This window comes from Melopsittacus undulatus, chromosome 6 (assembly GCF_012275295.1).
Source record: "Melopsittacus undulatus isolate bMelUnd1 chromosome 6, bMelUnd1.mat.Z, whole genome shotgun sequence".
Lineage (NCBI taxonomy): Eukaryota > Metazoa > Chordata > Aves > Psittaciformes > Psittaculidae > Melopsittacus > Melopsittacus undulatus.
In genome coordinates, this window is record NC_047532.1 from 14,247,341 (window position 1) to 14,259,897 (window position 12,557).

At 54.5% G+C, this 12,557-nt stretch overlaps 1 protein-coding gene across 2 annotated transcripts; it reads left to right on the forward strand.

Annotated features, from left to right (window-relative positions):
* Positions 1-816: 816 nt before the first annotated feature.
* Positions 817-12,503, forward strand: CDCP2 (CUB domain containing protein 2). Of its 2 annotated transcripts, XM_005151150.3 has the most exons (6): positions 817-2,147; positions 3,715-4,062; positions 4,168-4,512; positions 4,996-5,349; positions 7,644-7,822; positions 8,004-12,503. In XM_005151150.3, the coding sequence occupies exons 1-6, from the start codon at positions 2,072-2,074 to the stop codon at positions 8,316-8,318; spliced, it is 1,617 nt and encodes a 538-aa protein (XP_005151207.2). In that variant the 5' UTR covers positions 817-2,071; the 3' UTR covers positions 8,319-12,503. The 2 variants fall into 2 exon arrangements, with proteins under 2 accessions (XP_005151207.2, XP_030906685.2); XM_031050825.2 differs by lacking the exon at positions 817-2,147 and having other exon boundaries at positions 2,693-4,062.
* Positions 12,504-12,557: the final 54 nt, after the last annotated feature.

The window sequence follows — 12,557 nt, forward strand, 5'->3', positions numbered from 1 at the left end:
CATCCCTGCTGCATCCAACCTGAGCAGTGTATCCTGTGCTCAGAGCCAGCCAGTGAATGGCCATCCCCAGGTCAGGAGGAGGGGGAATGTGTCTGCGGTTGATGGATGAGGTCTCTTGGGAGCGGGACACAGCTGCTGTGCTGCACAGCCCCGGTCCCTGTATCCCATGGGTATCCCTGATGCAGAGCGCAGCTGGAGGGATGGAGAGAAGTGGCTCTGTAGGTACCAGTGTCCCGAACACTGGCTCCATGCTGGGATATGGCTCGGTGCTGAGGCTGGTGGTGGAAGGACTGGAGGACAGTGGGTGTTGCTGGAGGTGGATGTGGTGAGGATGAATGTGTTGCTCTGTTGTGTAGTGATGAAGTCAGGGAGCACATTGTCCCTGATCCCAGGGGGTCGTGACTGGGAGGGTTCAGAACTTTTGGCTGACATTATGAGGGTTGTGGTTGTGGAAGCACCCAGGAGAAGCCCCAGCACCACAGGCCATGATGCCAGTCATCTCCTGCCTCTTTGCTGCAGGCTGTGGCCCCAGAGGTGTGTCACAAGACACGGGGACAGGCCTCCTCTCCAAGCCTGTTAGGGATGAAGATAACCAAGCTCTGCAGCATCCCTGGGATGTCTGTGCCAGCATCACAGCCATCTCCAGAACCTGCACTGGAGCAGTCCCCAGGGACAGGCAGGGCTGCCTTGCATCTCCTGCTCTTCCTCCTGGTGCTGGTGGTGTGATGCAGTGCTCAGCACCCCAGAACAGACACCCCGATGGTCCCCCCCTCAGCTTGTCCCCCCCTCAGCTTGGCTCAGGGTGGAGGGCTCCTGGCTGGGATGCCCCAACACCAGCGAGGCCAGGCAGTGAGGAGAGAGCCTGTACAAATGTTATTGTTATTATTGCCCATAAATATCCTGAGGCACTTAACGACCTTGGCATGGAGCATTTCCTGGGGATTCATGACCAGTTGGCGTTAATGGTCCTTAGCAGCACCTCGGGCCGTCAGCTCCTCCCAGCCCATCATTAATCCACAGGAAATGTCTCAGGCATCGATCCTCATTGCTTAATTAATAAATGCAACTTGTCTCCTCGCCTGAGATTTAGAGACAGGCGCTGCTGCTTCCCCTGCTGCCTTGAAGGTGACTTCTTCAGGTCCCTCATGCCGGGAGGCCCTCGTGGGTTTTGTTTCCTGGCATTCACCTGGGTGTGGGATATGGCAGCAGGAAAGTCTTTTCCCTCTTGGGCAGGCGGGAATGAACTGAACTGCTGCTGGGACTGGGGTTTTCCACTTAACGTGGCTCATCTTTCCCACCGAACACAAAGGTTTGAGCACCGTCAGCCGGCTGCATCCGAGAGCCCGAGTGTGAGCGGCATGGAAGAACCTGGGAATGCTCCAAGGCCATAGCAGGTTCTATAATAATCGATGTTTTTTGCCCATGAGTCACAATCCATCTCTAACGTCCCTCCGGGGAGGTGGGATTTGCTATCTTTAGTGCTCACGACTGCTGCTTTCCTGCGCTGAGCATCCCGCTGAGCCCGGACTCTTGCTGCAGGGATGCTGACCTGGCAGCTGCCGTGGCTGCATTTAAATCCTATTCCCTGTTTCTCCAGCGTTTACCACCCGTTGGCTTCGTGCAGTGGGTGCCGTAGCATAAATCATGGTCATTCCTGAGGTGCTTTTCTGCGGCTAGTCTGAAATCCCCATTTTGGTTCACTGGCTTCACTGGTGAGCTAAATTATTTTCATAGCCCCTTAAGGGCATATTGTCAGCCCAGACTTATTGCCATTATACACCATATCTGAAACATTAATATCTCTTCTAAATATAGTGTATTGACAAGGTATCTGGTATAGTGTAAATCCTTGGGACATTTGATCCAGATCATTAAAACTGAGTGAAGGAAGGGAGGAATAGATCAAGTTGCCTTGCCGCTCTTAATTCAAACAAGCGATGAATTATTCATTCCATTATTAATTCTACAGGCCTCCTGCTTTTTTATTTAGTTAGTTATTTATTCCCCTCCCAGATAGACAGCTCCAAAAGGATGCTCGGGTGCTGCTGAGGGGAGATTTCCCTGCTGGAGGATGGGGTGCATGGGGGCAGGCTGCCTGGCAGCATTGGCCGTGCTCTGTGGGGCTCTCGGGGATGCTCCAGGCAGAGGTAAGAGCCCAATCTCAGCTCCTACTGGGGACACAGGCACTGCATGGGCACCCGTGGTCCCCGGGGAGGAGAGGGCTGATTGTGAGTGCTGCAGTGGCTGTGGGTGCAAGCAGGTCCCAGGAAGAGGGACTTGCTTCCCTCAGCTTGGCCTGGAGAAAGGAGCTGGGATCTGCAGCCAACATGTGAGACACCGAGTGCAGGCAGCACTCTGTGCTTGTTCTGCTGCTTCACACTTGTTTTACTGAAGACTGCAGGTAAGGGATGTCCTGTTGTGGTGTACAGGTGCTTTGCTGAGGGGTTTCTTTAACTTCTGGGGTTGCACATGCCTATGTAAATATAGAATCCCAGATTGCTTTGGGTTGGAAGGGACCTTAAAGCTCATCTAGTTCCAACCCCTGCCACAGGCAGGGACACCTTCCACTAGAGCAGCTTGCTCCAAGCCCCTGTGTCCAACCTGGCCTTGAGCACTGCCAGGGATGGGGCAGCCACAGCTTCTCTGGGCACCCTGTGCCAGTGCCTCAGCACCCTCACAGGGAAGAGCTTCTGCCTAAGAGCTCATCTCAGTCTCCCCTCTCTCAGCTTAAAGCCATTCTCCCCTGTCCTTTCACTACATGCCATTATAACAGATGTATATACATGTATATGGGTGTGTGTATGCATGTGTATGTTGCTGTGCATGCAATAAACCTCTCACCTTACCTGGATAAACCACCCCTGGGATGCAGGGCAGGGTTATTTCAATAGCATCATTCCTTTAGCACAAGCCCCATATGACTTTATTGCCTATCCCCAGTAATCAGCAAGACAGTTTTAGATCTGGCCAGCTTTGCTGCTTGTGGAACCACCTCTTTACCCATGTGCTGTTGTGCTGCATCCTAGGCATGGCAGGTCCCTGCAGAGCGGGTGAGGTGGAAAGCAATGCACGCTGCTTCACTATTGATTTGCAATATACTTGGCCCAGATTGATGGGAACCTGCACGTGTCTCCTGAGGGCCTCACAGGGGCTGCATCCCTCGCAGACATGATGTATGTGCCCGCAATAGCAGCCTCTTCACCTCAGCCCTAATCAGACCCAGGGGCAGGTGGCAACCATCCCCTCCCCGCCTTATTTTATAATAACCATGTCTCAGGATAAAGATTTCATTATCCAATCGATCCCTACATGCATAACTCATTGTTGAGCACATCGAGCCCTTCACCCCTGTTCCTCCCAGCTTGAATTCATCGGTGCTGCCATGATCCCGGGGGGGAGCATCATCAGCAGGAGGCACAAAGCTGAAGGGGTGGGCAGAAGGGGCACCCTTTAAAACTCACTTTAAAGCTCACTCCCTACTTTCTTTTTCCCAGCAATAAATAGAGGGGATGCTGTGCTCTCCCAGCACGACAAGCTCAAGGGCATGGTTACATGGAGGGATGAAAGGTGATGTGGGACACATGGGATAAAGGAGAAGGGGTGGCTGAGTCCAGGATGCTGATGCTGGGATGGAGCCGGTGCTCTGCACCCCATCTCCGTTCTTCCAGGCTTCCCCTGGAAAGGGGACATCACATCCACCTCTGTGTCCTCCAGGCATCAAATGCGGGGGGGTGCTTTCGGCACCCTCTGGGAATTTCTCCAGCCCCAACTTCCCGGGACTGTACCCCTATGAGACGGAGTGCACGTGGCTGATCGTGGTGGCCGAGGGCTCCTCCGTCCTGCTCTCCTTCAGCCACTTCGAGCTCGAGTACCACACTACCTGTGCCTACGACTACCTCCAGGTCTACAATGGGGCTGCTCGGGACCGGGGCAACCTCCTGGGCACCTTCTGTGGCCACAGCCCCCCGCCACCCTTCTCCTCCGCATGGCATGTTATGGCTGTTGTCTTCCGCTCCGACCGCCACGTGGCCAAGCGCGGCTTCGCTGCTGCCTACCGGAAAGGTATTGGGAAGGGATGGAGGTGGCAGAGCATCCTGGATGGTCCTGGATGGTCCATCTCTCCCAATGGTCCTCCCCATCACCCTCATCATCTGTGTCTCCCCACAGACGCCTGCGGTGGGCAGCTGACGGGGCTCTCAGGGGAGATCACCAGCCCTCGCTACCCCGAGAGCTACCCCAATGATGCCGAGTGCCGCTGGAGCATCGGGGCACCCGATGGTGGAACACCCCTCACCCTGGTGTTCATGGACTTCCAGGTGGAGGGGGGCCAGGGCTGTGGCTTTGACTACGTGGCTGTATTTGATGGCCCCACTGCTGCTGCCCCCCGCCTGGGACGCTACTGCGGCAGCGCCCGCCCGCCCCGCACCGTGTCCTCCACCCCACACCTCCTCATCCTCTTCAAGTCAGACTTCAACATCGGTGGCAGGGGCTTCAAGGCCCATTTCTACTCAGGTGGAGGGGGCTCGGGGTGGTGGGGCAGTGGGAAGGACATGGGGATGGGTCCCTGGGGTTGTGGTGATGGTGATGCTCTTACCTCCCATGGCAGCAAGAGATGACAGTGGAGGGGAGCCCTTTAGGGAGAGCTCAGGAGGGGATGGTGTGAAGTGTAAACCACCATATAATGCAAAGGGGACTGTTGTGGCTGTCTCAGGCCCCAGGCTCTTTCTCTTGAGCAAGAGCCACCCTTCTCCTTGCTCATGCCATTCCCTGGGGATATGGGTGAAAACCATCTCCTCTTGTAGGACTTTGGCCACCTTGGGCATTGCCATCCTCTCTAACTAGGTGGTTTCCCTCAGCCAAAGCAAGGGAGCAGTGAAGTAAAGGGCAGAGCACCCTTTAGCAACAAAAGAGGTGACTGCTCATCCGCCAGCTCATCCACACCTGGGGGGTTCAGGTTTGGTTTCATGTTTTCTTTTCCCCTTTCTCCCTGAGTAGGTGAGTGCCAGGAGGTGTTCACTGCCATCAAAGGGAACTTCTCCAGCCCTCGGTACCCCAACTTCTACCCCAACAACCTCAAGTGCCAGTGGAGCATCCAGCTGCCCCCAGGCTACCGGGTCAGGATCTTCTTCCTGGACATGGACCTGGAGGGCCGGAGCAGCCTGACGGGTGGCTGTGACTATGACCTTGTGGCTGCCTTTGATGGTGGTGCTGAGAATGGGTCCCTGCTGGGGCAATGGTGTGGGCAGGAGAGCCCGGTGCCCGTCACCTCCCACAGCAACCGGGTGCTGCTGGTGCTCCACACCGACCGCAACACAGCCAGGAGGGGCTTCTCCATGGCCTATGTGGGAGGTAAGGTCTGATCTGGGTGCTCTCAGTGCTTTATTTCCATTGGGATATGCCTGAGACCATGTACTTTCTATGAGGACTGCGCAGTGAAGACGCCCGTCTGCAGGAGCAGAGCACGTGGCTCTTTAGGAGTGGGGAGGAGAAGACGCAGTGGGTGAGCTCCAGCTCTTGCAGAGTGTGTCTCACACATGCTGCACACCATGTTTAGTATTCAGGAGGTGCTTTCCAGCTTCTTCTCCCTGTGTATGTGTCGCTGCCATGCTCCTGCTGCTCCCTTAGGGCTTGAGGCAGGCAAAACCCAGGGGGATTTTAGGGGACCAAAGCCTGTAGAGAGGTGACCAGCTCCAGCATCACCACCCTGTTTTGGGCTCCCCAGGATGCTCCAGCCCCACTGGCACCTGGCTGAGCAGGCAGACATAGACAGCATCCTCACCTGCACCATCACAGGGGCAGGATCCCTGGGATTCGACACTCCCAAATCCACACAGCCAGGCCTGCCTGGCATTCCCTGCAGCCGGCATGCCCCATATCCCAGCCAGTGCATCTGCAGCCAGTGGGAGGAGCGATGTGCGACCTTCCTCGTGTATCTGCCAACCTCTGCACCTCCGAAGCCAGGCAGTTCATGGTATTTGTTGTGTTTGAAGATGATTACATCTGAGCTGCCCTGTGAGTCAGGGATGATTCAGACAGGAGCAGCCTCACCGGCAGACTGGAGCCGCAGCAGGGCTGCTGGACCAGTGGAACAGGAGCTGGGGACGGCTGGCCATGGGTTTATGAGCTTTTATCCCTCCACACCACAATGTTCTTCGTTTCCAGTGTAGCAGAAGGGATTCGGGGGTAGGTGGCTCTAGGACTAAGAGATGGGAAGGAGTCTTGTCCCGAGGCTCTTGAGGAAGGGAGGTTGTACCAGGCATCTAACAGGGATGTAGTACAGCAGGTCAGTCCCTGTCCTTGTCCTGCTTGTTTCTTACTTGTTTACAGCAGTGTGCAGGGAGAGAAATCTTGGCCTCACTGTGTCTGTCCATGGAGAAACCCAATTCCCAGTGGAGAAGCTTGCAGATAGATGGGATGCTGAAGAGCAGGGGGAAGTCTCATTACAGAGAGGATGTAACTTCTCCCAGCTGCCCAAGGCTCCTGCCTTTCTCCCTTTGCCCTTGGTGGCAAAGGAACACCTCAACCTCCATATCCACATCCACAGCCCTTGAGCTGTGTAGCTGTTCTCCTTTCAGCCTCCGCATCCACAGCTCTCCAGTTATGCAGATGTTTTCCTTTTGGGCCCACAGAAGGGCCTGGCTTGGGCTGGGCATGTATGATTTATGGCCATTCGAATGAAAGCCTTCATGCCGGGAGAGAGGATCCATTTTCTCCTCCTCTTGATCTAATGCACTTTAGTTATTTGGTAAATCTTCTAATGGTTTTATAATGCACTAAGTGAAGCAAAGTGACACTATTTATTCCGTATTGATTTTATTGTGTCTTATTTATCCCTTATTCGGAGGGAGCTGGAATAATTCAATAATTCATACTGCCCAAGTGGATGCTTCAAGCAAGGATTAACTTTAAAGAGGGGGGCATTTTTCCTCCCTGCTTCTTTCCCAGCATGGATGATTTCTGCATCCAGAGGGGCCAGAGGAAGCGTGATGGAGAGGGGCTGGGCTCCCCATTGCCTTGCTCTTCATCTCAGCATCAAGGGCAGCTCAAACAACAGCTCACTCCATTCCCTGTTCCCCAGCTCCCTATCAATGACACCATCTTGGGGGCAGTGGAAGGTTGCTGAGGGACAGGACCTGGGCTGGGCTGTCTCCCTTGGAGGATGCCCACAGAATGGTTTGGGTTGGAAAGGACCTTAAGCTCATCCAGTTCCAATCCCATGCCATGGGTAGGGATGCCTCACACTAGACAGTGTTGCCCAAGGCTCTGTCAAGCCTGGCTTTGAACACTGCCAGGGATGGAGCATTCACCACTTCTTTGGGCACCCTATTCCAGTGTCTCACCACCCTCACAGTAAAGAACTTCCTCCTTATATCTAATGTGAACTTCTCCTGTTTCAGTTTTAACCCATTCCCCCTTGTCCTATTGCTACAGTCCCTGATGAAGAGTCCTTCCCCAGCATCCTTGTAAACCCCTCATGTGAATCCTACATGCAATGCCAGTGACTGAGAGGGGCATGGCAAACTCACAAGGCCAATGTCCCTGCTTCTCCTGGTCCTGTTGATCACCTGCTTTGTGTGTGATGAGGACAGTGAGCTTTGAAAACTGCTGGGCCTTCCCTTGTACCTTATTTTGTGTCCCAACAGTTGTGCCCATGAATGTCAGCTGCACCCGCACAGATTTCCACATCCAGATCCCAGTGCAATCCCTGGCCCAGCTGGAGAGGAACAGGATTTACTTGGGGACCCCATCCTGTGCAGCCCAGGTGGTTGGCAGGAACTTCAAGATACACACCAGGTTCGACACCTGCGGCACTGAATCCCAGGTAAGCGATGGGCAAACCTGCCTTTAAAGCAAGCTGAGTAGATGGTTAGCCCTGTGCTGGTCACACCGGCTGCAGAGGGGCATTCCCTCCTATCTTCCCAGTTGGTACTGGTCTGATCTGTGGCCAAACCAGTCGACCCCCTGTGGAAATGAGCTGATGAGACATGATCCTTGTGTTGCAGAAACGCAACAACACATCCATCATCATCAGCACCCTCTACATTGACTTTTCCACGGGTGACCAGGAGGACATCCACCGGTACGAGGTGCAGTGTGAGCCCAAGAGGAAGGAAGCCTCCGTCACCCTCATCACCGGCTCCGACCCATCCAGGCTCAGCCAAGCAGAAAACCTGGTGGATGCCCAGCAGCGGGAGGGGGAAGCGATGGACACCCATGAAATCAAGAGCCAGGACACCAGTGACATCGTCTTCATCAGCATCTGCATCCTGGCTGGGCTCCTCATGGTCATCGCGGTGGTGGGGCTGGTGCTCCTGTAGGATGCTGCTCCACACATCCCCAGGGCAATCCCAGCCCTGCACAGGGTGGAAATGCACCCCAAAGTCCATCCTCACCCCAGGCTGAGCACTCCCACAGATGCTCAAACAGAGGCACAGCTCCCAGGCTCTCAAAGAGCCTGAACCCAGCCTCCATCTCCCCACAGTGCCTGAATAATCCAGGCAATAGGCAGCCATTTCGCTTCCCGATTTGTTTTCCTCTGTCTCAATCTGTCCATTTGGCTCAGGAATGCAATTCTTGCACTTCCTAACTCTTCCCGCACCTGCTTCAGTTCATTTTCCCTCTGGTGCTGCTGCTGCTTTCTGGAAAGTAACGTTGTTTGCTGATGGCTGCGAGTCATCCTGTCAGTTATTTCCAGCTGACTTCTTGAAGGTCCAAACCATCCCCAGATACAGTGGTATTCCCAACAAATATTATCCATGCTCCCACCCATGCTCAGGGAGTACTGTGGAGCTGTGTTGTAGGTATCTCCACTTGGCCCATGCAGATGCAGTTCATGGAGATGCTCCCAGGCTGTGTTTCTGGATGTCTGGGTGATGTGATGAGGTGCAGTCGCCATGCCCTGGAGCTGCTGTTTTGATCTGCAGATGTCATCTAACCCAGTACTTGCTCTCAGGACTCTCCTTGGCACTTTAGCAGCAGGAGGCAAGGAGAAGGATCTCTCTCCTGCTCTGTTTTCTTCCTTTCCATTGTATCCAGGCATCCACCACTGTGAGCTCTGTGCCAGCATCACTCCTGGAGTCTGAAGGAGAGCTCTGGAGCCTGGGGAGACACTGGAGCATGGAGGTTTTGGCAGCCTTGTAAAGACAGCCTTGGCACGAGGGGCTGGCTGTCCTGGGACCTCAGTGACACCAACCCTCTGCCCTTGGTGCCTGCAGAGGGTGAGCCCAGCAACCAAGAGCATGAAAACAGGAGTCCTGTGGTCAGTGCACCTCCGGAAGACTTGGGTTCCTCCCGGGGAGGACTGATGCTACTGACTGATGGCCAAATAACCCCTACCCCAACACAAAGGATGCTCCCTTTCAGCACCACACTGAGTGGCTATCATAGAGCTGCCTGTGTTTGTCCTGGCATGGGTCAGAGCCAGTGTAGGACAAAGCCAATGTGAAATCTTGCTGCACAAGCAGGGTGAATGCAGCCCTGAGAGCCAGGTGTAACCTGTGTGAAACACACTGTGGTGCAGGGAGAGACCTTAAGATGTCCAAATGTGGTCATTCAAAGGTGAAAAACTGAGCTTGGGGGCTTCTTTTTTGATAGCACTGCGTCTAAATGTGGATCCATCCTAAGGAGGGTACCAGCTATTCCTGTAAAGCATCACACAGCCAACTGCTGAATCCAGGTCAGTCCTGCAGGTGAAAGTCTTTGCTGACTGATGTCCTGCATCCCGCACTGCTGAGACAGCTCTGCACATCAGGGTATTAGAGGAAGCAGCAGTAAAGGAAAAGCATGATGATTACAATGCTGATCCTGGCTTGCACCATCCCATGGATGCCTAAAAGGGTGTCTGGGGAGGGAAGAAGACACAAATCCACGCATGCCTCTTAATGAGGAACCTTCGTTGTTAGAGCCTGCATTGCTTTGGCATTCATTGGTGCAACACAGGGGCAAACATAAGATTTCCAAGTGAGGAATTGGCCAGCCCTGTTCAGCTCCATTAAGGCAACGTTTTGAAAGCCTGTGTTGTACATAGAGGGGAAACCAGGGCAGACCCCACTGCTGCCTGCAGAGCCTTGCTGCCACTTCATTGCTGGGGATACAACTGTCAGCTTGAGACAATAGCTACAAGATTGGACACCTGGAGGGATTAAAGATACAATTCAACCTCCTCAGCAGCCCCGAGTATGCTGAAACAGGTGGATGCTGAAGCCACTTGTGCTGGTGGGAGCCTGCAGCACCCAGCAGCATCCGGCCGCTCGCCTGCAGGATGGGCACCTCCTCTCCCTGCTGGAGGCTCAGTGCAGTGTGATTTACAGGGGAACAGGCTTTTCTGGGTTCTTGGTGGTGCTGCACTCATAAGGAGCTGGACCTCGTCCCAGAGCCCAGCAGCAAAGGGAGCTGATGTTGTGCTCATCCCTAGAGGGCTTCCAGCTCTGGCTCCTGTTTGAAGCCACCAGCGCATCTCTGGGTGCGGATACAGGAGTGGTGCTATGGGAACAGCTCTGCTCTACCCAACTAAGGGGCTCCCCAGCATCGCCAGCCCCACAGGGCATCATCGCAGGGGCTCATGGTTGAGTGATTAATGCAGCTTGAAGGCTTACAAAAGCCCTCTCCTGGCTTGTTCCTGGATGCATTCACAGCTGCATCTGTGGCTGCCACCAGCAGTGAGTCATTCAAGCCAGTCTTTCTCCTCAGAGCAAGGAAAGCCTGCGGTGCTCACCAGCACCAGCCCTCCTCAGCCTGCAGTCATGCTCTGACATGTCTCAGCCTCTCATTTCTCCATCAGGTTGTGGCATCCAGGCTGTCCCTGCCTCTCAGGATTCTGCTCACTGGCATCCCCTGTTAAACCACCTCATCCCGGGTACGCAGGGATCTCCCTTTCTGTTCCCAATCTGACACCCTGGGAAGCTGCTTCTGCAGGAAACCTGGAGGTGTCACCACCAGCACTGGCCAGGAGTCCTCTGTGCTTCCAGATAATGCCACCGAGCTTGAGGACCCCAAAGAGTGCCATGGCAGCAGCATGGGGCAAAGGGGACATCATGGGGACAGAGACTGTGTTCCTGCCTTGGTGGCTGGGACATGGGAGCATCACCTTTCCCCATTTAATGCAGGATTGGTTCCCATCCAAAACAGCAATGGTTGAATGGCTCACGAAGTGCCTGTGGCTTTGCAAAGCCTCCCCAGATCCCTGTGCTGCTGGTGATAATCCCCTCTGGATTTCAGCCCAAACGTGTTCCCAGCTGGTTTATCCCACTTGCCTCTGTACTCCCTGCTTCCCAAATCACCCAAAAGCTTTCCCAGCTCTTCCCCACCACCAGCTTGGGGTATCCCCTTCCCCAGCACCCCTTTCCCAGGGGCTACAAACAGCACAGGAGTGTGATGCTGCTGGCTGAGACTTGATCCCAGAGCATCCCACACAGTGCACAGAAAGAGCTGGCAGCACTGCCATGGCTCATCCCCACCCGTGTCCCCAGCACACCCAGCACAAAAGCTCCTTGTAGCCATCACCCTCCTGGCCTCGGGTGACCTTTCCCCATCAATGGGGCTCTGTGCACAGCGTGACAGGGACACCCGGCGTGGAGCGGGGATCAGGGAGGCACCAGCTTGTTTGTCACTGCAGTAAGGGATGTGATGCACAATGAGCAGGAGCTGCAGAGAGAGCTAATGGAAAGGGGCCAGGAGGAGGAAGGACAAACATAACCAGGGGCTGGAGCTGCTCTGGCTTTGGAAATCAATCTTAATAAGAAATCTGTGTTCATCTGATCTCCTCCATGCAACCAAAGCTCCCCAGAAAGGGATCAGGGAACATCTCCATGGCCAGAAAGGTTTCCTTGCCATGTGCTGCTGCTGAGCGTGGCCATGGCATGGACCAGAGTGGCACCCACAGCAGCTCTCCTTTAGCAAGGACATCCATCCTCATCCGTGCGGATGAAGAGCCCAGCATGGGAGGTTGTGTCAGGACAGCGGGGATGGGAGAAGATCCCTGTGAGTGAGTACAAAGTCCAGCACTGCCCTAGCCATTCGGTGGAACAAACCCTTTTTCTTATGTAAGAGCCACTCGGATGGGCTGCAGACAGGGATCAGGAACCCATCACTCCTGCCCTCCACCATGGTCCCCATGCATCAGGCCTCAGTTTCCCTTCTTAGCCTTGCCCAGTGTTTCCCGAGCAGGCAGGGAGAGCATCGGGCATAGGCAGCATTCCTGGTACTCATCTGATTATTTATTTAGAGCCTGATGATCTGATTGCAGGGCTGAATGCAGCCGCCCCATTTCCTGGCTTCCCTTATGGATGTGCCGTGGCGTCCCTCCGGAGCAGACAAAGGCTGTGCTGCTGGGCGGGATGAGAGCCTCCCTTATCTCCCTGCAAACGTCTTCCTGCGGCTCTGGTGAGGAGCTGTTGGTGAGAATCACAGATCATAGAAAACAGGACTGGAAAAGCCCCCAGGAGATCCATGGGTTTATTCCTTTTCCTCCCTGAGGAATCGCTGCTACCAAAGGGAAGCTGGGATAAAACATCCTAAAAATCCCAGCCCTGCTCTCCGTGTTTTCTCTGTTCCCCAGG